Consider the following 27,949-nt stretch of genomic DNA (forward strand, 5'->3'; position numbering starts at 1 on the left):
CTGCTGTGCATGAGGTGAAGATTTGTACAGATACACACTCCTTTGCGTATGTCGGGTCCATGTGGGTGTGTGTGTGTGTGTGTTCGCGTGTGCGTGCGTGCGCGCGCGCAAGGATTTGTTGCAGCAGCAGAGCATAGTTATGCTGGATTGTGTAGTTGTTGTTGTTGTTGTTGTTGTTGTTGTTGTGTAGATACCGGCCTGGGTGATGTGTGTTCAAAGCGTGTGTATGCAGTGGTCATAGTCTTGTATATTGCGTATTGAATTTGTGTAAGACTTAAGCATTATCACTGAAGCATTACATAGGGGGACCCCCGATTGCCCCGTGATATTTAGTACATTGATTGTAGCCCGTGGCTAGGGTATGCGTCCAGAGCCTACGCTGTAGGTACAGCATTGAATGCAGAGGTATGGATCCCTCCGTAGGCTGCACTTCCTGTTGCAGCTTCGTAACAGATGACTATTAGTGCTTAGCATGTACAAATACTTCAATACGAATTAGAGGTAGAAAGTGTTCAGATTGCATTTAAACCCCAATGTTGCATCTGAAAAGTCTTCCCAGTGGTAGTATTTTAAGAGACACTCCGCTTCTAAGAATCCAACCTGAGGAAACTAGAATACAAGTAAAATCATAAACACAGACTACACCAATTTTCACTGGGATTGTCTGATTTTTCTTCAAACAAAAACAGATTGTATGCCGAGAGAAGGGTTTGAAAGATACTATAAACACCAAAAAAGAAACTGCACTTTAAGGGCTTTTTATTGTCACATCACAACGGCTCTGATAGCATGGCAAAGAGCAGATCAGAAAACACTGACACTGGAATATGTTAGATTTAAAAAAAAAAGAAGAAAAAAAAACATGACTTAAACTAAACTCCAAACTAAAGTGACATACTTTGCACAGGTGCTACAGAACTACAGAAAGTTAAGCATACCCTGTAAAATCTTACAAGTTAATCTTATTTCAAATAATCTTAAAAAACGATTGCCTTGCAAAAGGAAAGGAAATGTAACTATTAGTCTTAATTTATGTTTACTTTATATCTAATTGTTAAGTTTACTCAAAATGTAGCTGTACTTACTAAATTTTGGGAACTTAAAAATGAAGAATGATTATCTTGTTCTTTTTATGTGTCAGCATCTTCAGTAAACTAAGTTAGTCTGACTTAAAATGATGATCAAAAAGAGGATTTTGCCAGTGATGAATTTAGGAGATCTGTGAGTTCTGTTTTGTTGACCTGTCAAGAAAATGCAATTCTGGTTGAGTAGTTTGCAGTACAGATATACAGCACAGTAATCCTGGTATACTGACGTTTTTAAACTTCGAAAGAGTGATTCAGTTCCGTTTGTCATTTTTAGGTTACAACAACTTAACAAAATAAGGTAATAATAACTTAACTTTAAGCAAACTTAATAATTAAATATAAAGTAAACAGAAATTAAGAAAATATGTTATATTTACTTACATTTTTTTTAGGCAATTGGTTTCTCAGATTTTTAAAGTAAAATCAGTTTGTCAGATTTGACAGTGTAGTGACATTTTGATCAGTTTACAGTGAGACCAGACACCATCAGCGTTTACCCCCTGCAATGACGTCAGTGTTATAATGCATATGGTTCTTGGTCGACCATATTGCTGCTAAATTTAGCAGAACCTAGCTTCAGGAAAAGCCGCAGTCGTGGTCTACTCTGCTGTGTAGAACGGCTCTTGCGGCCAAGCTGGCACCCTGACTTGTTGACCCCATGTGGCTTAAAGAAAGTGTGTCAACTTAACATCTGTCAGTGCTGGGTTGGAGCTCTCCCTTGTGTGTTGGTGGTGTTACTGGGCAAACTAGCCAGAAGCACTGGATAGATGGTGATAGCAATATGGTAACTGGGGGGGGGCCCGCAGGCAGTAGAAGTAAATTATAGCAGAGGAAGCGCAGTGTGGTGACTGCTATGTTGCGAGCATCTCTCTCTCTCACCCCCCTCTTCCCATCTCCCAACCTCCCCTCCCTACTGTTTCTCACTTGGGGCCTGGCAGCATCCATCCAGATGGAGGGTTTATTTTTGTTTTTGTTTGTTTACTTATTCATGCATCCAGCTATTCGGGGCATCGCAGGGGCTTTCGTTCCACCACAGAATGCAAATCGCCACGGCGGCTAATCCACTTTCATCTCTCCCTTGTCGTTATCCAGCTTCTCTCCACGTTTCCCCCAGTCTCTCACAGTCAGGACATCTCTGTTTCGCTCAGGGTGCGGGATCAGGCCTGCGGTGACCGGGCCGGCCTAGCTCCAGCACTTGTCTCTACTTCATGCATGTCAAACACAAAACACCTCTCGCCTCACACCCGCCTCTTCTGTCTTCCAGATATTCTACCCTCTCTCTACATTTTTCCTTTCCTCTCCTCCCCCCTTGACCCTGGCGCCACACAGGGGCTCATCACAAGAGGAAAGTAGAGGCTAGGCTGCCATTCCCCCTGGAATGGAGGGTTGTGGGAGCATCCCTTATTGAGTTAGGGAGGACATGAGTGGGTTTGCTCATCAAGTTGTTACAGTAAAACAATCCAGATGAATCAGCCGGCAAATCTGTCTTTTTTATTAGCGATCTTACCCTTCTGTTCCCCTTTTTCCTCCTCTCCTTTTCACTGGAATAGACTAGTAAACATGCACACACACACACCTACAAATTAAAGACCACGACCTGTCTGAAAAGTTTCTCGGGTCATTGTGTCAAAGCTTTTGTCAGAGTTGGGTGGTTGGACTGCAGGGAGATGGAAAGAAAGGGGAGAAAGTGAAAAACAAATGAAAGACATCTAACAGGTGCATGACTGCTGTCCTTCGGGCCCTTGCGTTCTCTGTGCTCTCTGTGGCAGTAATGGTCTCTGTCTGCCCGGGTCTTAGGAGCTGCTGGGACTGCAGGTAGGAAGGGCGAGGGGAGGGGGGGGGGACTCCACACAAAGCCAGACACTAAGAGAGTAGACAGCAGAGCGGTAGGAGGAGGGGGGTATTGAGTAATGCAGGTGGTTGTGTGTCTTGGTGGCTGAGCCTGAATTCAGATGTGAACACAAAACCAGGTGCATACAAGTGTGAGCAGAGAGAGGGAGGCGAGATTAAAAGAAAGTGTGGTTGTTGCCTCTCCACCTGGCCATAAAGCAGCGCCCCCCTCCCTCCACTGAGGCCTTTGTTTCACGGCTAATGGTCCAGGTTAATTGCACAGGTGACTCTCTGTGGGGGAACAGATGGGCTCAAATGTGTTCAAAAGCAATCCGCAGCGAGCACAAAAAAACTAGGAACGACTTGTTCCTCTCCTCTTGATTCTTCCTTCTCTTTCTCATCTTGTCTAACGGAGTGGTGGAGGGCGACTGGGGCGAGGTTAAACTCTCACTGTGCTCCTCTCTCACCGTGGTTTCAATGCATCAAGCACAAGGCCTGTAAGCACTCATTAGATCTCATTACAGTGCAAATTAGACTCAGGGATTGGCTAGTGGATAGTAGTGGATAATAGACATCTCTCCTTTGCCCGATGTTCCTCATGTCAAACACTTTAATTTGGTCAGGGAGAGGAGTACTGTGCTTATAATAATACAGCTGATATAAAGCACTGAGTGAGTAAAATACGACAAATGCCGTTATTTTGTATGCTTACATCGTTATTAATATTTTCAATTAATATTCCACTGTTGCTACCAGTGTCACTCATGGTATATAGGATGCCATGATTTGCCCTTATATCAAAACCAGCACATACCAGACAGAAGCTTTTTCGAATTCTGCAAATTATTTGTCTCTTTTCCCGCATGAATCATGAAGGCTGCATGTGAGCCATCAGAAATTGAGTTCTCAATCGATCCTCTGTGTTTTTTTTTCCTTCCCAGCACAACATGCAGGAGATGACAGATAGCAAATTGAATTTATGAACAGGCTTTGTTGACACTGCTGCATAATTATAGGAATGTCATGCCTTTGGTGGTTTTTATTTTTTGTTTTTGTTTTTTTTTTTTTAAGCCCAGCATTTCATTCAAATACATACAACGTTTTCTGCTGGGATGATTGAGTGAAAGGCTTTGTCACGTTTTCCTGGCGACAGCTGTTCTTTTACTTACGTGCATATTTCGATTGTTGTAGATGACTGGTTTTAATTGGGAGAAATAAACAAATGAGATGTCAGGTTTTGCATAATTTAAGCTTATTTGTTTGATTCCTAATTGGTCCTTGACTGAGGTTTAACAGATTGCATGGAGGCTTCAATGATGCATTGTTTTTTCTGAGAGACTTGGCGAGACTCCTGTGTCTCCTCTAAGTGATCTTGCCACGAGCAGCCATGAGTATAGGTCACCCTGCTGACATTAGTTGGAGTACACTCTCTGCCTGCCTCCCTCTGACTGTCTATTCACCCCTCACTGTCTTTGTTCGTCAACTTACACTCATTTGTAGGCTCACAAATTTACACCATGAATTTAGATAAGTTAAGTGCAGCCACTAGTGTTGGGCTTGATCTCAATACACCTCTTGCCCCTAAGACTTAACCTTTACCAATTTGCTTTGTCCTAAATTTAGACATATTTTCATGTTGCATAACCCACCTTTGATGTCATGACGCCCAAACTTTAACTTAAAACCAGCAGCAAAGTTGTTGCACTTTATACCACTCATCTAAAATCAGTGCAGGCCACGTCCCCAGGAATGCCGCTCAGCTTTGCTTTCAATTTTGCCGCTGTTGGTATTGCACTAAAATATCCTGTGCTCCAAAATGCATTTTCCCAAAGGCGACCATTGTAAAAGAAACGGCTGTAAAAATGGTGACAGCTTGAACTGCATCCAATTATGACTCTTTCTGTTATACATATTCTATTTAAGTTTAAATTGTTAAAAGTTTCTTTGAGGCAAAAAATGATTTACAAATCTGTGACTTCAAGACAGCCTGAAGTATATGAGCTCAAGCCCTCGGCAGGGCCAGCAGGAGAAACACTACCGCACATATTCACTTGGCCACATACCACAGAAGCTAACTGAAAAACTAGAAACTTAACTTTTCCTGTGTATATGCCAAGCAAGCAACTCAATTTGAATAATTAGGATTCTTGTTTATCTTTTATATTTTGTTATTTTTTTTCTGTAACACATTTTTAAAATGTAAAATTATAATTATAAATTTCATTTTCTGGCCTTTTTTCCCTATTTTTGGGGATACTTTCTTTTTTAAAAAAAAAATTAAAATTATTTTGTAATTAGTTTGTCACCTTTATTTTTTTTTTTTTAAATCTGTGGGACATTCTTGTCAAGTTGGTCATTGCCTTGTCCCTCCATGTTTTCCAGTTTGCTCAGGTTTCAAATATTCAAATAGTTTGTGAGGGCTTCTGAAAGCAGCACAAGAAAACTGATGTCCGTTTAGGTTTCAAAGGGTTAAAGGGTTAAAGGGTTAAAGGTTAAAGGGTCGTCCCATTCCATGAGGGAAGATTTCAACAATTGCGCTTATTACTCTGTTCCTCGGCTCAAAGCAGCACTTGAAAAAAAGGGGTAGGGTTAAAAATTTGAAAAATGGGATTAGGCCTTACAAATGTATAACATGCATTTTTATGACCATAGATGTGTAGGCAGGTTTTTTAAGTGAAGGTGAGGGTCTGTGTGCCTCGGTCTGCTTGCATACCGCAGTGTATGTTTTAGAAATAATTAAATGTCACAGGGCTCAGGCCGTCAAGTAGCCAGGAAGGTGTTTTACGACCTTGTGTGTTGCCTCGCTCCACTACTCCCTCTCAATAACCCACTCCACCACACACACCAGCGAGCGCACGCACCAAAACCCTCTTCACTTTTCTCCCTAGCTGCCTCCTCTGCTCTGTCTCTCTCCCTGTACTCTGCCTCCTCCCTCATTCTTCCCTTTACATCTTCCTTCAACCAATAGTGACACTTACAATATCTGTGCTTATTCTTTTCCTCGCCCTCCCTTTCCTCCCCTCGCAACTGTTGACACTCGACTTTGTGTTCAGCTCCTGGGATTGGTGACTAGCACATTGCAGCTGCTTTCTTCCACTTTTACTGTAGGTACTTCTTTTTTTCTTGGGGAAAAACTAATCCGGTGTGTGAAGTTTTTATGCCAATCCTGCTGAGAGCACATTGCTCTTGTTATCCCTCCTAATTAGAAAATGTGATAGCGCCACTTGTAAATATATTGCAGAGTGAGCCAATTCCCTGGGCTCACTGTTACATTTGGCACAGCCTCTGGGTCTGGATACCACCTGATATTCAGGTAAAGGAGGGGGGGGGGGGCGGGGGACTGGAGGAAGGCAGGGATCAAAAGGAAAGATATGGAACAGGTACACCATCTCTCTCTGGGAGGTAGAGTTTCACAGGGCTTTATATCTGCTCTTAAAGGTTTAACTGTTTAAGAAAGTACCAAAAAGTGCAAAAGCCGCAACCATGTTCCACACTTCCCCAAGCTTTAATAAGATCATTAAAGGACCCCGGGGCTGTCTGTTGAGGTACCCACGAAGGTGTTTCATCACTGGGAGGGTTTGTCAATGTCTTGGGTCTTAGCCCATCTTAACCCATTTAGAAAGCAATTTCCTGTGAGCAGAGGGGATCTTTCCTCTAGAGAAAGATCTTTGGGCATAAAAGGTTAGCTTTTCTGTAATTCCCCAGCAAGCAATCTACCACTGCTGCTAATGAGAAGCGGATGAATATTTGCCCTAGGTTTAACAGCTCAAAATAAGACAAGAGTGAATTGCGAGAACAAGGTAGAAATGTCTGCTAAAGTGGGCAATGTTGCAATAAGTGATGAAGAAAGTTTGCTCTGAGGATTAGTGGAATAAGTGTAGTCAAATAGTATTCCATTTTATTTCTTTTTCTACTCAGACCTCACCTTGTCTTCGTTAAATATATGCACACATATGCATATGTATGTTAATGGGTTCATAGTTTGAAGGCTCATTTGTGCCAATTTCTTACTAAGGCCTGCTCGAGTTTAAGCTTCAGTCCAATAGGACACAGCTAATTGAGCACTGCGGGGTGACGGGGGAGTATGTTTCCCATTTTAGTCATTTTGGTTCTTTGTGTCTGCAGTCGTCCCGCTGAACCCCAGTCTACCAGGGCTCCCAAGTCCTCGCCATTACAAATGATGAATTGTGCTACAGTTAAGCTAGAAGTAGGACAAATTGATCAAAGTGTCAGGTGCCCCCTGTGATGTCTGGGTCTCCACGAAGAAGGCAGTGAAGAAGGAGCTGTCAAAAAGTTTCTTGTGCCAAGGTGGTTGTAGATAAATGTTTACCTGCCACTTAACACTTTCTACCTTCTGTCAGACTCACAATGTGTCCTTGCTAGCCTACATAAGAAGAGGAGTAGCTGAAGATTCAGGGAGTTGATACACTTAAAGTGGCTGCAAGTTGTTCACCATATTGTTCTTTAGGTCCACGGCAGACAAAACCCATGCTCCCCCCTTTCAAACCAGTGAGCTCACTATCTGAGGTGTGGTGCTGCAATTTGAGATAAGCACTACTTGGCTCGGCTTTGGTTTTGTTCTGATAAAGCTGGTCTAATTAAGCTTGATTTAATCGGAATTGCTTTTAAGCACAGCACACAGCCGGAACAGATACTTTGATTTCAAAGTAGCCCTTGGGAAGGACTTGAGGAAGAAAGAGGAGGAATGAGATAGAGAGCAAAATTAGTGTGAGTACGAGTGAAGAGTTGCTTTTTTTATAATTTGCATAAGACATGTTTCTATTCTTAGTTGTACTGTCTTCTTTCACTCGCGTGAATGATTGCAGGTTGGATGTTTTGTTGCTGGAAGAGAAGGGGAAAACATGCGCAGCCCTGACTTTTTTTTCTTTGGGAAATGGCAAAAATATGTGCCATTTCCCTTAAATTAATCGTGTAGCATTCAGTGTCAACGTGTTTTGTTCATAAATTCAATTTGCCTGAATGTCGTGTCTCTTTGAGCACGCGCCGGTAACAAAAGATTGATCACCCCAGTGTATGCAAAAATGCTGTGTGCTGAAAGTAGTGGTTGTCTCCACTTATTCTTGAATGTTCCCCTTCAGCTATAGCTGTAGGGAAACAAGACGCCCGGGTCCTGATGGTAAACATTGGGGAAGAGCTAGTTCACTCATGTATGCAAAAGAATTGATGGCCAAGTCTCCAGCTCCACAATAAGTCACCCTAATGATCCTAGTTTAAAATAATGTCTGTTCTGGACCAGAATGATAAAAAGGGTGCCCCTCTGACTCATTAGTATCGGGGCGTAAAGATAGATGACCCAGATATAGAACCTAAGCTTATTTTTTAACCCTGTTTCCATTGAGCGCTGTGCTGCATGTGCGCAGTGTGGGCACAAGTTGTCACATTGTTGGCCTCGTAGCACTGAAAGTATCTCCTACCTGTCTCCTCAGCCATGCTGACCGCCTCCAGTTCTCTAGTTTCATGAATTCGCACGACAGCTGGAACGGTGGGCTGGGGGAATGTTTTTCGAAGGCCGGTCCCGGTGTCATTGACTGAACAATGATAGAGCGCCCGGGTATTGAGCGGCTCCACACTAAATCTTTGTAAAGAGCACTTAGCTCCCCTGCGTTAGGCACAGAAAGAATATCTGTCAATGACCATCAGTGGATGCTTTCATCCTGAGACTCCTCTGCCTGTATTAGTTGCTAAGCTCTAAGTGTATTTTTCCTCCTCCCCAACTGTTTACCGAAAAAAAAACAAAAAAACGACAGGCCTGTGTGAATGACAGGCCTCTGTCTCACTCGTGCACTCTATAAAACGCTTGTTTATATCTCACTCGTCTTGTAAGGTCATTGTTCACGCACCTTTGGTTAGAGTGTTCATTGCCTGACATCAGAATGCTGTGAATCTGACCTTGAAGTGGTCATGGTCATGTACAAGTACGTGTGCAGGTGTCAGTGCATACATGTGCAGATCCATAGGCACGTATTATTATGTTCTTCAGCCTGTTGTGATAATGAAAGTTTCGTCCAGTAAACAGTTTTCCTTTTACGTGTTCTCTTTCAGAGGGAGATGAAACTGGTGTGATGGATAGCCTAATGGAAGCTCTACAGTCCGGAGCAGCCTTCCGTGATCGGCGAAAACGAACACCTCGCAACGGTAAGGCAGAAAAATGCATCATCTTTATGTCCCAATTATTTCTGTCGGTCTCACCTGTATGACTACGATGATAATTTTCATCTTTGATTCATTTGTGGATTATTTTCTCAGTTAATTGATTAGTTGTTCAGTCTATAAAATGGCAGAAAAGGATGAAAAGTGTGTCTCCCAAATTTCAAGATTATGTCCACATATGTCTTGTATTGTCCACAACCAAAAGATGATGGCCCTCATTTATCAATCTAAGATACTAACCAGCGTAGATCTGAGTGCAGGAATTATTTTACGACAGGGTTCACGTGTGTTTAATGAAACATTTTTATCTCGCCAATTATAGTGAAGGAATGAACGAGCTTGACAAATGTTGCAGCTAAAAACAGTTTAAATATCCCGCCCCAATATATTCTTGGTTTTGAGGCCTTGCCCCGAGAGTTTACGACATGGAGGTGAGTAATGTGGCCCAGAGGAGAAACTTCTCTGAGCTAGAAATGAAAATGCTGACATCTCAGGTTCATTTTTTTTAGATTTGATTGTGGCCTCTGCACATGTCCACATTGATGAATGCCAAGCTTTGCGTGGAGATAACCGTACACCCAATATACTGTTACTGTACTATACTGTACATTCATCCATTAAGTTTACTGTCATAGGGGAGTAAAGAAACCAGAAAAACGTACATTTAAGAAGCTGGAGTCAGAGAAGATTTACTTTTTTTGTCTATAAAAATGTCTTAAACCAAATAATCAGTTGTCAAATGAGTTGATGATTAATTTAATACACTGTTTATACAAGGTGCCTATAGTGCTTGAACTACTTGAATTTGGCACTCAGGAATTTAAGTACTGAAACACCTTGAAAATCAAACATCTTTTTAACTCGGTCCTTGAAAAAAGTACTCGAATAAAATTGAGAGGATAACAAAATGATCATTTACTTTATAAAATGTAAAAGAAATTATTTTAAATTAGGAAGTCAAGAACAGCCATGCTTACAATTATTTTCTAATGCTGTATGAGCTAACGGGTTTGCCAGCCACAGGATGTTTCGCTTGCCTGCAAAACTCTTAAACTGGAGCATCATCAGCATCAGTTATTCTGCTGCTACTCAACAGTGAGAGCGGTTGTTGTGGACAAAACAGTCTCATCCTTGAAACTATAAAGTGTTGTGTGCTTGAAGTAAAACTCAAACCCTGTTGTTACTTGACAAGTAATCAATTAATTGCTGCAACTCTGCTCACCTGTTTGCAGAAAAAAAAAACGCCTTCCCTGTAGTTAAGAGTTTACATGCAACACACTTGTGTCCTTTCTATCGTATGACAGAAGATTTGCCCTCCAATTCATATATAAGAGTGTGCATAAATGTGCTTGTGTCCTTTTCACTGGTTTCAAGGATCTGTGAGTCATACAGTACACGCATGATACACGAACATGTACAGGAACATATGCACCACCAGAGCGATGTCATAGAAACCAGCAAGTGTGGCCCAGTGCAGGTCATTAGCGATATATTGTCCCTATGCCATTCATAAAACACTTATTATAATGTAGCCAAGCTGGCTGCAGCTGGACCGAGGCTGATTTAGTGTAATCCTGGTGTTACCACATTCCATTCTGCCATGATGAATGGCCCGTACCCAGGGGAGCACCACCACGCCGGGGTGCCAGGGTCAATTCGTATTCAAGTCAGAGTTCTGCAGAAGAGCCACAGGTGCTGCGATCTCCACGCTGGCAATCATGGTCTGAAAAAAAGAGAGGGAAACAAATTCAGCCCAATGGCTGAATTTAATGGTTCTGCAATAGACAGACTACACACTGTGAAGCAAGCAGTTAAAATGAGCATCAGTTTTGGTTGTGAGGTTATAATAATACTTAGGGTTAAATTTAGCAAATAGACTGTTATTTACTCTTTGCCTATTTAATGCAGATTGATTTGCTTTTATGAAGTGTTTTAGTTATTTACGTGTTTCAAGTCATTTTAGGTTCATTAGCTATTGCTATTAGTTTTCATTCATTGAAATTAAGACAAAGAAAGTGGAGACAGATAAGTCATGTCCTATGTGGCTGCTGCCATTTTTCAGTGTAAAACTACCTGCTTGATGACATAGACATATTCCTCAAGCACCTTCCTCCTACGCTCAACTTATTTTTTGCTCCTAATTGAGTTTAGTAGGTTTTTAATAACGTATTTTGCAGTGATCATATATTGACACAATTTCCACATGTTAGTATGCACTGTGACAATGCAATCCTGTGACTCTCTCATCTGGGTGTATTACCAGTTATCTAAGGTGATGATATTGGTGTGTGTCAGTGCAAAGTAGTAGAATAAATCACTTCCTAAAATGAAAAAATGTTACACTTAAAAAAACTCCTTTTGCCACGACTACTAGTAATATAGTGCAAGTTATTATCCAAGATTATATTTTAATGCTCCTAGTTGATTTAAGATGCTTAATTTCAAAATATATAATACATGAAAGATTGTGTAATTATGATAAATATCAAATTAGATTATATATATATATATATATATATATATATATATATATATATATATATATATATATATATATAGGGTTTTGACTGACAAATAATACACAAGTGTTTGACAACAAACATGCACACATATTCTTCTCTTGTTTCATCAGCTTAAATGCACTCATCAGCTCACCTAAACAGCTCCATTCTCCACTTGCACCTTTTTCATTCCATATTTCTGTGTTCTGGGTTTAATGGGAGTCTGTGTCTGTGTCCAAATGTGTGTGCAGGTGTCTTAGCAAACCTCTGGGAGTGGTTCATTCCTGCCAAATACCTGAAATGTGTCACCTCTGATGCCTTTTTCTCTTTTCCTTTTTCTCCACCCTCCCATTCCTCTCTTTTCATTTATTTTTCTTTTTCTTTTTATGTTTTTTTTTTTTTTTTTCACCAACATTATTACAGGTGATCAAAGCCCTTCCAGTCCATCCTCTCGGTGGCCGGGTGCTAACTATGGTAACAGAACTCTAGGTGTGTGCCTTTAACTACCTTTTTAACCCAGACCAAGCACCACCCTGTCTCCTTACGCACTTCTCCTGGCTGCATAACTCACACGTCCTTTCTGTCAGAACACTCAAGCTGAGCTGGTCTACAAACATGCAGAGTCCTGTGCTGAGTTGCTGAATTGGACTTAGCAAAGCGTGAAAAGGTATAATATGTAAGATTTACTCAACGTAAAAAAGAACAACCTTGAAAACAACAGATGGAGGACAAACGCCGTGACAAAACTTGTTGCTTATTATCAGACACAGCGCCTCACTAAGAAAAGCAAGTTTCAAAATTAATCAACACTAACTTCAAGAAAATTTTAATTGGACTTGCACCAGTCATTAATAGTGAAATTACAGTGATTTCATTAGAAACATGTTTCCAGATGCAACATTGATGAAATCGAAACACACTCGTAACCAGTTACATCAAAAGAATTGGCTCATTACTGATGTCCATTAGCGAGGCTTTAGCAACGATCTGGTTAGAATAGGCTCTAGTTCAGCTTGTAGTTGATAGTTTTCTCTTGCTTTTATTCGTTTGATAACATCTCTCCTTGCACATGTTTTTAGAGCAAACAGTACAAAGAAAAACAACGTGCCATTTTAAGTCCTTGCACTGTAGAGGTGTAGCATAAGGTAATATTACCCCATTTTCTTTGGAAACATAATAAAGCAACTGTGCTTTTGGTTAAGTGCCAAAACGCAGAAATCCACAGACTAAATTATACCCTTTGTTTATTAAAGTAAGAGCAAAAAGGTAGGAATTCACACACTAAATTATACTTTTTGTTTATCAGGACAAGAGCTGTTTACAAAGAATTGCTGAAAGCCGAATAGATCAACATCAGTGGAGGTCACACATAAAGTTGATATCAATTGTGAGTCAGTGCAAGATTACATAAAAACATGCAGCAATAGAGAAGAAAACTCTGGACCATAGTGGACATTAATGCTTGTACTGCTGAGTGACATGATGTAAATCTTAAACTGAATACCTTTAAATGCAGTACAGTAGCGTACACTAGTATTGGCATTGCCCTGGTGTTGGCAGCAGGATCCTAAATGTTTAATCTTGTAACACTAATACAATTCAATAGCTATTGTGCTATTTGAAGGAAATACTTTCAGATTTACTCAGCATCATTTCTCTCTTGTAGAGCAGCTCCAGTTATCATGTAATTGTCTTGCTTTGTGTGTTAACCTTTGCTGTTGCAGCATGAAATCACTTCCTGCCCTGTAGCAATGTTTGGGAGATGTTCTCCTTGGGGGGGGGGGCTCCACGCTTTTGCCAGTCATGTGTTTTGTGTAATACCTTTATTTTCCCTTATATGTTTGGTACATGTCAAACTGATGTGCAACAGCTTCTCAGATATGACCCTTGCTACAGAATTCTTGCCTTGAATCTTGTGTGTTATATGCTGTGCAGGTTTATTTTGAGGCTGCTTTGGCTGAAAATGAATCGCTGCAACTCTTGACAGATTTGTTTGCTATTTGCTTCAAAATGTCTCTCTTGCCAAAATATGTTTAATCTGTTTTGGGTGCATGTCCAAGCACCAGACTTTATGCTGGTGTATTCATGGAAGAGAGTGCATGTCGTGAGTATGTATGGTGTGATGCGAAAACAATGAATTATTTATTTATTTTTCAAAAAGTAACTTCAGAAGAAGAAACTTCACTTCTGAAAATGTGTTAATATTTAATTAACAGAAAGCTTTTAAAGTAATTTTAAGGCAAGGAGAAGGACTTGGCAAGCTGACACCTGGCTATGAAAATTGACTGTAAAGACGTGGAATATTACCTCTTTGGTGGAAAAAAAAAGCTTATATAGTTGAGTTCATCTCTATGCACAGTGAGATCTCTAGGGCCCAAACTCCTAGACAGGAGTGGACATGCAAAGTGACAGTGGCTGGGTGTGTGTGGGGATACGGGTGAAGTCCACAGATTAGCACTGCTATGTACGATATTTCTAATGAACACAAGGGTCAAAAAGGCTCTGACTGTCTTTGCCTGTGTAGCAAGCAGCAGTTTTGAGTGTCAGGGCCTCTACCAGCCTCTTTTGTCTCAAGTGAAGGACTCCAAGTGGTTTTTGTAAGATGGAAAGAAGAGATTAGAGGGAAAGATTGAGCATAAGACGGACAGGCAGTGTTGTGGAAAAAAATATTCAATATTAAAGTATTGGAAAGTCATCATGTGTAATAGTAACTGTATGAATGTATGATTCATCCATGATCATGGTTAGATGCTTTCAGAGGCCTTTACTGTCTGCACGTCAGCATGTGATGAGGCTCCAGGTTGTCTAAAGTTTATGATACGGTACATTCACATACTTTCATAAATTATTTTTCCAGGACAGGCAGATTGTTGTAGCTTCAGCAGTGTTGCAAGTGTTGCACTGTACTGTCTTGGTAAGGATGGAGCTGGATATGAATGTAAAGCTCCCACTTCATCAATCGAAGTTCTAACCTTCACCCGTGGTCATGAACTCTGGATAGCAACATAAAAAAGTTATAATGTTTAGAAATGGCTCGTGTCCTTTGCTGAATGTCTGAATTCCAACTGAGGAAAGTAGAAGTGCAGCTCTTTGGTCTTGAAGAAGTCAGTTGAGCTGGTCTGGGCATCTGATCAGAATACTTCGAGATTACCTTCCTGATCTGCTGATGTATCCTTGGGCTTGTTGGAGGTACAAGAATGTATTTGAAAATGAAGGTTTTTCTTTTCATCCACATTCAAACTGCACTTTTAGTCCCTGAAAACAGATCTTTTGTAAAATTCTGTCCAGGGTAAAAAAAAATACTCCATTTTCAGTGGTAACATGCAGACAGTGAAAACAGTTTTTGGCTTGTAACACCGTGTGCACCCTTGTCTCCTTTATGAGGTGTCACAAATGAGGCAATATTCCCTTAAATGGCAGGTGTGTGCTGGTTCTTGCTTAAATTACTTTTTACATGTTTACACATAAATATACAGTTGCTTTTCAATTATTTGAGTTCATCAAAATGTGCAGTGGGGCTTTTTAGCTTTTTCCGGCTTCCGATTGGCCACCATCTTCTTCCTCCTCTTTGTATCTCTTTGGGGTTAGGGGTCGTATTGCTGTTGGTTTGGCATTCTCTTAATAATCATTCAGTTGTGTTTTGACTTTCATTTGGACAGAGATATTTTTGTAACAGTGCTTGTCAGGAAGGAAATGTTTTGAGAAAAAAAGGAGGGGAATGCCCTGCTTTCCAAAATCCCCGTGTCCTTGGACTAGGCCTCAGTGTGCTCAACTGGGAGAAGACCCAGACCAGAGTTCTGCATTGGGTACCTGGCAGATGTGGTATTTTGTCTGAATTTTATCTGCGGGTTCAGTTCTGGGTGAAAAAAAGAACGTGATAGATTGTTGGTATTTGATGATAAATATATGGAAATAAAATGAGACCCAGACTATAAACATGCCAGTGGGATACACCCTGGCTGAGTGGATGCTACCTTGACCCACTTAAGTACAGGTTAAAATGATTGGCCATCCTGTGCACTATATTATGTGTCATGGGATCATTGTAAAACTAAATACTGTTTGTCTTTGTTTATGAGAATGTCTGATCTTTAATAGAATATTCAGTATGTCTGTGACCTATTTTCCTAGTCTTGTAAAACAACCAAGATATCTGCAGTCTTTATGATGGCTCTCTCATCTGCATGGCATCACAGCCTTCCCAGTGCACTTTCTTTCCTAGTGTTCACCATTATGCTACCAAAATGTATTATGCGCTGACGGCTCCCTGTTTATTGATGAGAAACCCAAACTGTGGTTTGATAAACAGCTGCATGGATTCTCTACTCTGAGGTGATGAGAGAGGAAAATCCTTTTGACATGCTGGCTCCATGGATTTTTTTCTAAATGGAATCTGGAAATGAGTCCAGTTACTATAGACCATGAGGGGAATTTGTGCGTAAATATTTCTGTTTGTCCTCTTTCATGAGATGAGACAAATTCCCCCTATGCACTGTAGCAACTGAGCTCATTTCTAGATAACATTTCTTTAAAAATGGAAGGGGGCAAACCGAAATCTTTACGCACAGTTTCAGTTTTTTTAAAGGACTCTGTAAAAAAGAAAGAATTAAGTCCCCCAGTGACGGACAATTTGGTAACAAAAAGCATCTCAGTCTCTGAAAGCTGTATTTGGGTTGTTACTTCTTTGTGCATGGTGGGAACTGTCAACATTTTAGTCAGTATTTAAAGAATGATGGTATAATTTTTGGGTCAGTACAGCATCATTAATGTTTATGCACTTCTGTTGTGTACATATTTGCTGTCTCTCTGACTCGGGGACTGACAGTTTCTGAATATACTGCTGGGGAAGGTTCTGTGAGCAGTTGTATCAGAGAGTGTGCCAAATCTATTCACTCCTGCTTGTCATGTCTGTTGTAATCTCATGCTTTAAAGCTTGATTAACCTCCTGTCATCCTCAAACGAGCAGCGTGTACCAGAGAGAGTCTCTCTGAGTCGCACAAGAACCTCCGCTTACGTCAAAGGAGTTCATTTAAACCCAGCATGTCGTTTTTGTCGTCCTTCAGGCTAAACTATACTCCAACAGACTACCTCAAGTGTCAGGCTGAACACAATTCTAGGCGCCGCCAGTCACAATTACACCCAATTCCAGAAGCATTTCCTATTTCCTTGTCTCCACTCTGTGTAAGATGGAAAACCTAACCCGAGAGGCCATACTTGTGTGTTATGCAATTACACCAGCCAGTCCTAATTCAACACGCAGATGCTGGATGGATTGATGGAGACCAGAAAGCCACATTTCTGTTGTGGGTTCAGTTTCATTTCAGGAAGATAATAAATCAAATATTTTGTGATGTTGAAGCCGGTTGGTTTAATGCTATATATTACACTGTTTTTTTTTTTGGTACAGTGTTCTCTAAAATTAAGTTTTAGAGCAGGACAAAAAAAGCCTACTTCTTTTTCTTATTCCCTTTCTGGTGAGATAGTTACCTGGGTATCTTACAGGGAATTGGTGGGTAGAGAGCAGGAGCCTCTCATACATCCTGGCTCATCGATTTTCGGTCAGGGATGAAAGCCACAGACTCAGTAGGTCTTTCATACTGGGGGGCATCCCAAAAGACACATCAATCAGATTTCAAAGAGAACCAAGCCAATCTTATTTATTTACTGCCTTTTCAACGTCATTACAATCCCAAACCAGGGCCGCTCTCCTTTCCTCCCTCTGCCCCGCTCTCCTGCTTCACCTTCACAGGTCAGTCCATCAAAAGTTCCCTCCTGTGTTCTATATAGTAAGCCTCTTAAGGACTTATTTGACATTGAACAGGAAGGGATCATCTCATGCCCATTAAAAAATAGAGATGCCGTGATATAATGCTTGTCAGGGTTACGGAATTTCAGCCCAACTGTCTAATCCCCCGAAGCCTCGCAGTTAATTCAGCTGGTCAGGCCAGAGAGTGGGCCCCCTGTAAGTTTAATGAAGATTAAATTACCTATTTTCTCTCATGAAATTTTAAAGGAAGAAAGGGGATGAATTTGCAAAGAGGCAAATGAAAAGACCAAAGAGAAGTGTCTGTAAGGAGGAGATGCTGGCAAAGATAGAGGATTTCCTCTTGTTCTTTTACACCCTCCAACCTCATTTGTGACATAAACGATCTTTTAATACTTATAACTTCTGTGTTTGTTATCCATATCACCCTGATGTAGACAGCCATAATATGTTCAGCCTGGCAGCTATTTTCTCATCTTCCCCCTGATCTGCGAGAAAATCACCCGTTTGTTTCTTAAATTACATCACAGGAAGTGATAGTGATCGTAATTCCCTTAGCAATTAATTTCCTCACACATATGTTGCACCAATCGCTTTATCTCTCGCTTGTTGTCTCTCAGCCTCTCTAGCAGTTGTTCTCTGGCTCTGTTTCACACATACACATGTGCAAGCTTGTGTCACATATCAGATAGGGACTGTTGCTGTAGGTGTCTGGGTTGAGGGCTAAAGCCCCTTGCCTTCACAAGCTCTTGGCTTTCACTTCAGGGTGTTGATAGATGTTATTCATTGGGGCGGCCCCAGAGGCGATCCTACAGGAAGTGGAGCTAACATGATTTGGGGCGAAGAGACCCAGAGGGCGTCGGTGCCTCTTGCTATAGCTCGGATCGCTTAGTAGATGTGAGATATCAATAGAGCAGATGACAGCAGAGCTCTGTAGAGACGTGCTGCTTCAAATCTATCACCTGCTTCTCATAGATAAGGTTATTTATCAACAGCCAAAGGGAAAGGCAGATGGGGAGGAACTGAGGCATGGACAGCCACTCTATTTAACATTAGACGTCCTAGGGCATAGACAAAGCCATTGTCCCTCCCATTGACCCATAGGGCCTTTCACTGGACCTGATCATTTTTCATCCGCAGCAGAAAACCCATCACGGAAATATAGATGAAGATTTTATGTACCATTTGAGTACCCTTGGCGCATAACTGATTCGTTGCTCGACTCTGCCAAGAGAGGACGTAAAGTAAGTGAAGTGTGACATGGAGCCATTTTGAGAGGATAAATCAAATCTTAATAAAGGGCGGTCTCACTGAGTGGAAAGCAGGGGTCTCTCGCCCCTGCCCCTGCTGTTAAGTACCCCCTAAACCCTTTGCTGTTGAAATTATACTGAAGGTATCTACTTGAGTACAGGGTATCAACAGGGGGCTGTCTGCATGCCCTTTTGATGCCATTATGGCCTTTTACAGCTCCCTGTCTGAGAAGACTTATCATGTGGAGCGCTGCTCCCCACGGTAATGCTTACTTTTTTTTTTTTTTCCTTTTTTTTTGAAATAAAGTCAATGACCTAGTGCTGTAATGGACTCAGAGCTCTCAACACCTATGTCCAATATTGTCTTACTTTATTGGCACAGGGCCTCATTGATGTAAAAAGTACTCAGCCCTCCCGCCTAGTGGACCTTCAACGAACAACTGCAGAGCAAAAAATGTCTAGTAGCTTATCATATTCAATAATATCCCAGAGCGTTTGCAGTGGGTTGTGTGTTTTTTCCTTGCTCACTCTCCAAACAATATTGGCTTTCAAGTATGTGGGCAGTTATGAAAGGTCAACCTAAGTGTAAATTGTCAATGCTGGATCAATTTTGGAGGGCAAATATGCTTTGGAGGCCCCATAATGGAAGGTTTCATCTTATTTTTACCCAGGGCACACTCACACAATAAGATTGATATCGTTCATTGTTTGATGAATTCCTAATAGACCTATAAACTTGCAGAGCTTAAAGCCAAAGGAATGCCTGTGAAAGCTGAATAAAGGGGAGGCAGTCGGACCGTCCCACAAGCTGAAAAATTGCCCTCATATAATTTCAATGGAATCTCGCCCAAGCCATCATGCTTAGTGTTGAAGGATGGGCGACTTGTGTCGATTGAATTAAACCTTATTTATCGCTCATTAGGCATACAGCAGGGCCAACTGATGATCAGCGAGAGAACAAATAATGTGCGGTGGAAAAGGATGCCATCCTGTATGGTTATGTGTTCCGCTGACAATAAGAGGCAGCGCCACAATCAAATGCTTCTTCCTCTGCTGTCACGCTTGTGTGCTTTTTTTTTAACCTCCTTAATATGGTGCGGCTGTTATCGAAGTGTAAGATATAATGTCCAGGCTGATGTTTGCATTTGAGGTGTCAGTCACTATCTACGATCTGTCAGCTTCAATGAGGTGGAATTAATATTTTACTTTCCTATTAGGGAGGCTTGATGTCTGTAATAGGGAGGTATGGGAAAGTAAAGGCGGTCCAGAATGAGTGATAATAGTAATTCCCAACTGAAAGACAAAGAGAGAAGGTGTCAAAGGATGTTTAATGTTTTAATAGGACATGCTACTTAAGGTGATGCTGGAAACAAGAATATTAAAGGAATAACAACGTATGTGATGCTCTCATCTTGAAGCTGCCAGATCTTGCAACATTGCTGTGTGCAAGAAAGATGCGCTTCAATTGTTATAATATTTTCAGTATGCTTACTTTGAGACACAAACACAAAACCAACAAATACATGCATTCTGAAATACATATTAGGAAAAAACAAACATTTTTTTTAAGTTACTTTTGGAGTTTTATGAACAATAATGGTATTTTATAAAAGATAGGAAATATATACAAATTAGTTTAATCTTTACCTGCCACATTTGGAAATGTTTCGTAACAAATTAAAGTTGATAGTCAATTATTTATGAGGTGTTTTTTTAATTGGATTAGTGTGCATGTCATTCAGTTAACACTGAGAAAAGGAAGAGTTGGCAGTTTTGAAAACAGCATTAAGTTTCCATCACCTCCAATAGGATGTGTTTGTTTTCTCTACCAAGGTGTTTTGTGTACTTTATGTGAGTGTATGTTAAAATATTTGTGTGTTTGTCAGAGCAACTAAAAGCAGAAGTCTTTTACAGGAGGCAAATATTGGTTACAGGCACTGACATAGAGTGTGACTTTCAGGCCCAAAAAAAGCTGACCTTTTCTTCCCGAGTGGCGGCCATAAATATATCTTTCAAAACATCAAGTCAATCTCTGATTATCAGGAGAGCAATGTCGCTTATCATAACTCACCCTCAAGGATGAATGTCATCAGCTTATCAGACTAATTACAGAGAAAATGAGTTATAATGCAAGAATGAACATGTCTAATGCTTCTAAAAACTGCACATTGTTCATTTTCATCCAGAGTGATTCTTAATATTTTTATTTTAATTGCCTTTTATTCTTTGTTTGTTTCTTTTCATTTTTGCAATACCTGTTTTAGCTGTTCATTCCATTTTTCTCTAAATATATTTATGTTTGCGAGCAAATTTCTCTGAAGTGTAAACATTCAGGGGTCAGTCCAAACCAAGAGGGGTCCAATTTACAGCAGCTATTTGCACTGTTTTTTTTTAAACCACTAACGATAAAATAATGCCTAAAAATGTACCATAATTGGGAAAAAACTTGATAGAACTAATTAGATAGATAATGTAGAGCCTATGTCAGATTTTGTATCTAATTGTTTCACAACAAATTTTGAGGATATCTTTAAAAAAAAAAAAAGAATAGCTTTTGTTTTTTAACATTTTAATTTTCATTTCATGTCTGCCTAAAATGATTCTTACATTCCTCAACTATAAAAAGTGAAGCCTATGCACACGATTAAAAATAAAAGATTTACATTGCGTCAACTAAAATGTGCATCATAAGTCCACAGCTTGCTGCTTTTTTACCTACATTTTGCCAAAATGTCAGTAGCAGTTACTACAGTAGTCTTGAGTCTCCTATGGCCTAGCCATGGAGTCGAATGAAAAGAAAGAATTGAGTAGCACATGGATGGATTTGTTTGCTTTTACCACCAACACTGCAAAGTTAAATTACCAAGTAATTATAAATAGCCCACATTAGAGTAGCCACCTTGTAGTTAAAACAAAGTAATGAATGTTTATTTGGAGCCATTATGTAGAAAGGCTAATTTAGGCTTAAAAGTCTGTGTTACTGTCATTAAAAAGGCTCCAGTATGTTCTTTGGCTGTTTTTTTTTCTTCCCAAAAATATCTCTTTTCCAGTAAAGGTTGCAGACCCTTGCTGTCAGGAATAGAATACCAGGATAAACAACCACGGCATATATGATTATCTGAGTGACACCAAGTTGAAGGTGTTTTAAAAACCTAAACAATTACGGGCTTTTGAGTGAACAACATTTGGGGCAGGAGCTCCAGAAGCCACCCCACCGCTCCACTCCTGGTGAAAACCTACTTGGAAATAACCATAATCTGATTCTGGAGTCAAAATATTTGTGAGACACAAAGAGAGGGAGCGAGATTATAAAGCAATTTATAATGTAAAAGAACGAGGCTGGCTGATATGTTATACCCCGTTGACATAATCAAGGGAATGAAAGTTGTGATTTCATGTACGATATGGTGGAAAAAGGTACGTACATGGCGGGGAGAAGGTGGAAGAAAGAGCCATTGAATACGCTGTCATGGAGTGAATGGGTGTATTGTGCTGTGATGGACAGATGTATTGATGGTGATAGCTATAAAGAGTTAAAGAGGGCAGGAGAGACTGAGCGGGTTAAATGAAGGTAAAAAGCGGAATATGTGAGAGTGCTCCCCTCTGCTCTTACATACACACATACACGCATACTGTGTGTGCAATCAGCAAGAATGCTCCGCACACTGAGGCACTCCCCCTCCAGTCGAGCATGATTGTGCTTGACATGGTTCCATCACTAACGCTTACTGATATCCATTTGCAAGGCTCTTCACATTTATTTATTTATCTGTTTATTTGCGTCAAGTTTATTTATTGATGGCCCTCAAGGATATGATGGCAGACCTCCATTTGCTCATATAGGGAAGTAAGGAACGGAAGGCTATGAGGGTGCATGGATGTTACACGCCAGTGATCAAAAGACGGCGGGGGGACAGAGTTCACCTTTTTTTATTCAGATTCCATCAGTTGAAATAGCTATTCCTCTCTGGTAATGGAAAAGTGATATGGCCCATTTAGTTACTTTGCACTAATCCCAACGGTTTAGCCTCTTCTCTATTTTTTCTCTGCTTTTATCTCTTTGTCTTTCTTCATTCGTTCTTTTGACTTCTATTTGGTTAGCGTCTGATGGAAGGATTTGAGTGGGGTCAAATTACTCCCTTGCCGTTGCCTGTATGAGTTTTCCCAAGCTTCAGCAGCACTCTCAGCCACATTAAGTGCATGCAGCACGTTGCTGTTGTAGTTGACCACCAAATACCCAAGAGGGTTTTAAATGTATGCTCTATTTAATGCCAAGTGTTCAAATAACCTCCTAGTTTTGCGTAAATCGATTTTTTAAAGTTTTTGGGGCCACGGTGTTTTGTTTTGTTATGACTTCACATACTTTTTGTTGCAGCTTTTAATAAGATGTCCCTTTGCTTGTTATTATTACATAAGATGATGCAATTAGAGCGTAATGAGTGTAAGTGTAATTGTTGTTTATTCTCACAATGACAGATTTGCTGTTGTAAGCTACTGAGGGAACAGCGATGCTTAATTACCCACAAGTGTACAATTTGAGATCATTAGCTTTGGAAGCCAATATCTCCGGCCAGAGGTCTGCCGGAGGTCCTGTGGTCCATTCTTGTAGCACAAAGAACGCCAAGTTGAAAACTGCTGAGGGATTATTGTTCTAGCTTGTTTCCTGTCAGCATGATCCTCATCATTAAATTCCTTGGAATCAGACTTAGTTTATGGTTTCGATTAACTTTTTCAAGGGCAAATCTCAGATCAGCTGCAGCAAAAATGTAAATGCTTATTTTGCAGCTAATTTAAAAGTGATAATGTCTAATAAAGGTGGGTTACGGGGGAACTAAACAGAGCTGGGATCTTCTTTAACAATTGACATTTTTTGCAATCAAATTGCTGTAGTACAAAACTCTGCAAAAATCCATTTTCAGTTGTTTGCCCTTATTCCCTTCATGTGTAATGATGATTATATCCCCTAGGGAACAATGTTGTACAAAGATATTGATGCCTGAAAGCTGAGAAAAAAAAAACAGAAGTTGATTGCCGGAAAGTAGCTCTTCTTCTCTCGACTTCAAATGATGCTGAAAGTTGAATTTAGAGAACATTTATCCTATTTCATGTTCTTCACCCCCAAATTATTATTTTTCTGAATGGCACAAATGTTATGATACAATGTATCCTTATTTACTGGGGGAAAAGTGTGTGACCGTTGAGTTGAGTTGCCTAAAACGGAAGCTGATGCTATCTTTACCTCAGCATAGATGCCACATTAGATGAAAATGCAACATTAATTGGCAATTTTCTTGTAGACTGAATTTCATGTGTTTTATCTTACATTTGGCATTTATACAGAGCTATTCTCTCTTTACTTAAAGGGTGTGGATTGGTTTTATTTAGCACAGTAAACTTGATTTACACTGATTTTTTTTTTAGCCACACATTTTATACAGATTTTGTCACTAGAGTTATTAATATTGTATATTGTATGTTTCATTTGTTTATTTATTTTATTAGGCTATTTTTTAAATATTTCTGTTACATTATATCAACTATTGAAATTTAAATTATATTATAATTATATTAAGAAAATATCCTTAATACATTGATGAGATTTTTTTATTACATACTCCATAGTCTGTAATGATTTTACATGAAAATAAATGCAGCTTTGATTGCACAGATTTTAAAAATCGATGCCTAATACTTGTTATTTCACGCTAGAATTACCCTAACTGGGCATGGCAACAGGCTCATTGAGATGTGTATCCTCTGCCTGAATGAGTCATCTTAAAAACAAAAATAAATTAAAGTTGCTCAATGTGGAGTTATGAACACGGTTTTACCCAAAAAATATCTCTATATATATAAATATATATACTTCTTTTTTTTTTTTTTTTACAAATGTATTACTTAGTGTGCCTGTCAAAAGATTAAAGAGGATATCAGTTTTCTAATTCGAGACTCAGTTATGGTAGGATTAATAGGCGAGGATAAAAGAGACAGAGACCAAAATATCGTGTTTTTGTCTGTGCACCTGTGTATCTGAGTGTAATCGCATCCCTCCATGGGCTGAATAGGAAAGACATCAGTTATGACTCTTTACACATTTTTACCACACGCCCCAAAAATGATATGAAGAGCTAGCAAGCTCCCTCTTAAGCAGGAGCTGATTGGCATCTGCGCTCTTACGGAGGCACGCATCCTACCCAAACTGCATCTGTGAGTTTATTTGAATTCATCCAAAACAGTTAATGTGCTGAGGAGGAGAGGGGGGAAATAAACAAGAAGGAAACACAACAGCTTGGTATTCATGAATTCCATAAATTACTATGTTACTCCCCTAAGAGATGACTAATATGTCAAGTTTAAAAATAGACAGTTTGCCACAGTTCAGACCCTCTGCCTCCAGTGGATGAGGATTAAGCAGATACATGGTAAAGGGTAGAGACTTGTGGTTTGGTGTGCGTGTTTGACTCAACTGTATGCTTGTATATATGCACAGATATATTTGTGTGTCGTACGTGTGTGTATTCCTACTTGTATGTCTGCTGTTGTACTGTATGTAAACCGATCCGTGCATGCAAAGTTCATAACCTGAAGTTATGGCGGCAGGATGAGGGCCTTAGAAGTAGCCGAACACTATGGGGGTCATGCATTAGTGGAAAGCCAGTGGAGGTTGCTGAGTTTGTAACATCTCCACCCTGAAGGCATTGCCAGCTAAGTAAAGGATGAGGCCGCACACTGCATTACCTCAACTATTATTTTTTTCCTTCCACTCCAGATGAGTTTCTTCCAGTGGCTCAGGTCACTGTTGCCCCGGGGCGGATTATGGCAGATGGGAGCTGTGATGTTCCTTAAGATTTCTGACAAGTGGGGAGAGGGAGTGTGTGCGCGTGTGTGTGTGTGTGTGTCCATACGTTTGATCTTTTTTGTGTGTGTGTGTGTGTGTGTGCGCACGTTGTTTTTGTGTGATTGTGCGTGCTGCTTATTTGTGGGAATGTTTACTGAAGCTTAGCGTTCCTTGGCAGGCCAGCGGTTGACCTGATTTCTGTGTCACAGCGTGACTCACACAGGTTCGCTTTTTAAGGAGACAGTGAGGTCAGCGTGAAAAGTAAAGCCGCAGATATGTCGCCCAAATCTTATTCCACACAGACCCCAGCTGTCGCAGAGCTGAATACGCTTAAATATTCCCATATTGGCTAAATATAGCACTCCATCATTGTAAATATTCAGCCAGCGTACATTATGATTAGTGAGAGAGCATGTGAAATCGTTTATGGTCTGCATTATTAAAGTCTCCGACATGGTAGGGCTCTTTCTTCACTGCTGATACTGCCATTAATATGTTTACGGTGGTGGCAACAGTCTGTCTGAGAAATTGATTTTTCTTTTGCCAATTGTAAAAGTTTTATGACAGTCAATATGGCTGAAGAAGCAGCCCTTTCATTATTTTACTGGATCTGCTGCTCGTTGAATAGATGGTTCCTGCTTATAAACCTTGAATAATTGAACAGGGGAATCAGTCAGTGTGAGGGGGAGAGGCACAAGGTCTTGATGACTTGATGGCCGAGATGACAGCTTGTGAAAGAAAAAGACAGCAGACTGATTAGCCAATGTGTCATATTGCTTCATGGCTGTCTGTAAACTATGCTCTCTCATCTCATTTTGGCCCTCTCTCCCTTTCACTCATCCGCTTCCTTAGTCTTATTACTCTCTTTACTTACTCTTTCACTCCCACCTCTCCCTCTTTACTCTTGTATTACTCCAATTTCTTCCTTATCAACCTCACTTTGCCACATTCCTCACTGCTCTCTCCTCTTCAACCTGATGCCCTGTTTTCTTTAAATGTTTTATTTATCCTCACATCCTGCCTCCATCCATCCTGATGACCCTGTGTCACTCCGGGCAGAATTATTACTCTTGGATGGAACATCGGCTCAGTGGCGCCGTACTCTGCTCTCTCCGCATTATCCATTTATGGAGTATCCCCTTTTGTGGTGAGCCATCTTCCTATAGCCCTGTAATGATAGGAGTCTTGGCGACCCTGTGCATTTGCACTGTAATATAAGACATTCTCATTAGTCCATGGATTGTGCTCTCTCTCATGTCCATTACATTAATTGCTACACATCACTGCCTGCCGTGCCCCTCAGTATTCTGTTACACTGCTGGCATCCTCTGTCCTGCATCACCCAACTGTGGCCCACAATCTCTTTGCCCAGAAAGGTGAGAAAGGTAATTGAAAACCGTTATGTAGAGAATTGGATAAGATGTTTTTAGTGGGGGGAAAAAAATCTCAAGGAGATAATCTGACCAGTTTGTTTGTATTTTGTTACATGAGTGGATGCCAATGAATGAAAAAATGTTTTCAGATCAAATAAATTGAAGCCAAGTGCCCTTCCACCCCCGCACCATCGCTCTGTTGTCAGTCATTTCTGCTCATAATAGGGAAGCAGGCCGCTACCATAATTGCTTTGATGGTCCAGCCTGAACAAATCACTTCTGGGCATAAAGAGAGGCCTTGGAGATGGCAGCCAGAGAGAAAAGGTGCGAATGAATTAAAGCACTTTGCGTTCCTCTGGGGCATGTGGCCCAGATTTTTCTTCAAAAAAAAAATCTAAGGAGAGGAAGGAGTGTGGGGGTGGGGTGTGCCTCTTTCCTCCAAGAATAAATGGCAGTAAAAGCAATAATACACATCCAGCCTCCATTATGCCAAAATGGAGAGCTTTTTCAGTGAAAACACAATGGCGCTGACATAGTTAACTGGCAGGTGGAGAAAGGAGGATTTCACTGGAAATAATCTGATTTTGAACGGGGTTCCCATCTATGGGAGAACCTCTGGTCATGCCTTTTGTGACGGAACAAAAGTTTGGCCCTTTGGAGGCAAAGCTTTGAATGTTTCAGTGGAGCTGGGTGAATGGGCCATGTGGATGTCCCAAGGCCCTCAGTGCTGAGGACTGCAAGAGGCGGGGACGTCAGCCAGGGCCTTGTGCAGCACTCCTCAGCTTCCTTTGGACCGGACGATGTCAGAGTCAGCACCTCTTTTTCCTCCCGCTCGTCTTTATCATCTCCAACCTTGAACCTAACTATTTATTTTTTGCTCTTATTAGACACTTTTGGAATTGTGTTCACACTGCGTCTGGCAATCAGTCATCTGCAGAAACCTACTGAATGAAGCAGCACGAACTTTGGCTATTAAAACTATTCAGCTATAGTAATCTCTCTTTATGAAGAGTGTTGTATCGAGACTCGTGGTTTTATCGGTAGAACAGCAGAGGTGATGGAGGGTAAGAGATACGGCTGATATGGCTGGAAAGACAGATATTGAGTATGCTTAGTCTAACATGGTTCATATCT

General features: G+C 40.6%; 1 protein-coding gene across 1 annotated transcript in view; it reads left to right on the top strand.

Annotated features, from left to right (window-relative positions):
- The window catches only part of diaph2 (diaphanous-related formin 2), a 462,996-nt gene that overhangs the window by 397,025 nt on the left and 38,022 nt on the right, over positions 1 to 27,949 (top strand). Inside the window, 2 exon segments of the mRNA XM_088080903.1 lie at positions 8,982 to 9,074; positions 12,014 to 12,079. Coding sequence (XP_087937029.1) covers positions 8,982 to 9,074; positions 12,014 to 12,079 — 159 coding nt within the window.

This window comes from Plectropomus leopardus, chromosome 8, assembly GCF_026936395.1.
Source record: "Plectropomus leopardus strain MGB_pleo_1.0 chromosome 8, ASM2693639v1, whole genome shotgun sequence".
Taxonomy (NCBI): Eukaryota; Metazoa; Chordata; class Actinopteri; order Perciformes; family Serranidae; genus Plectropomus; species Plectropomus leopardus.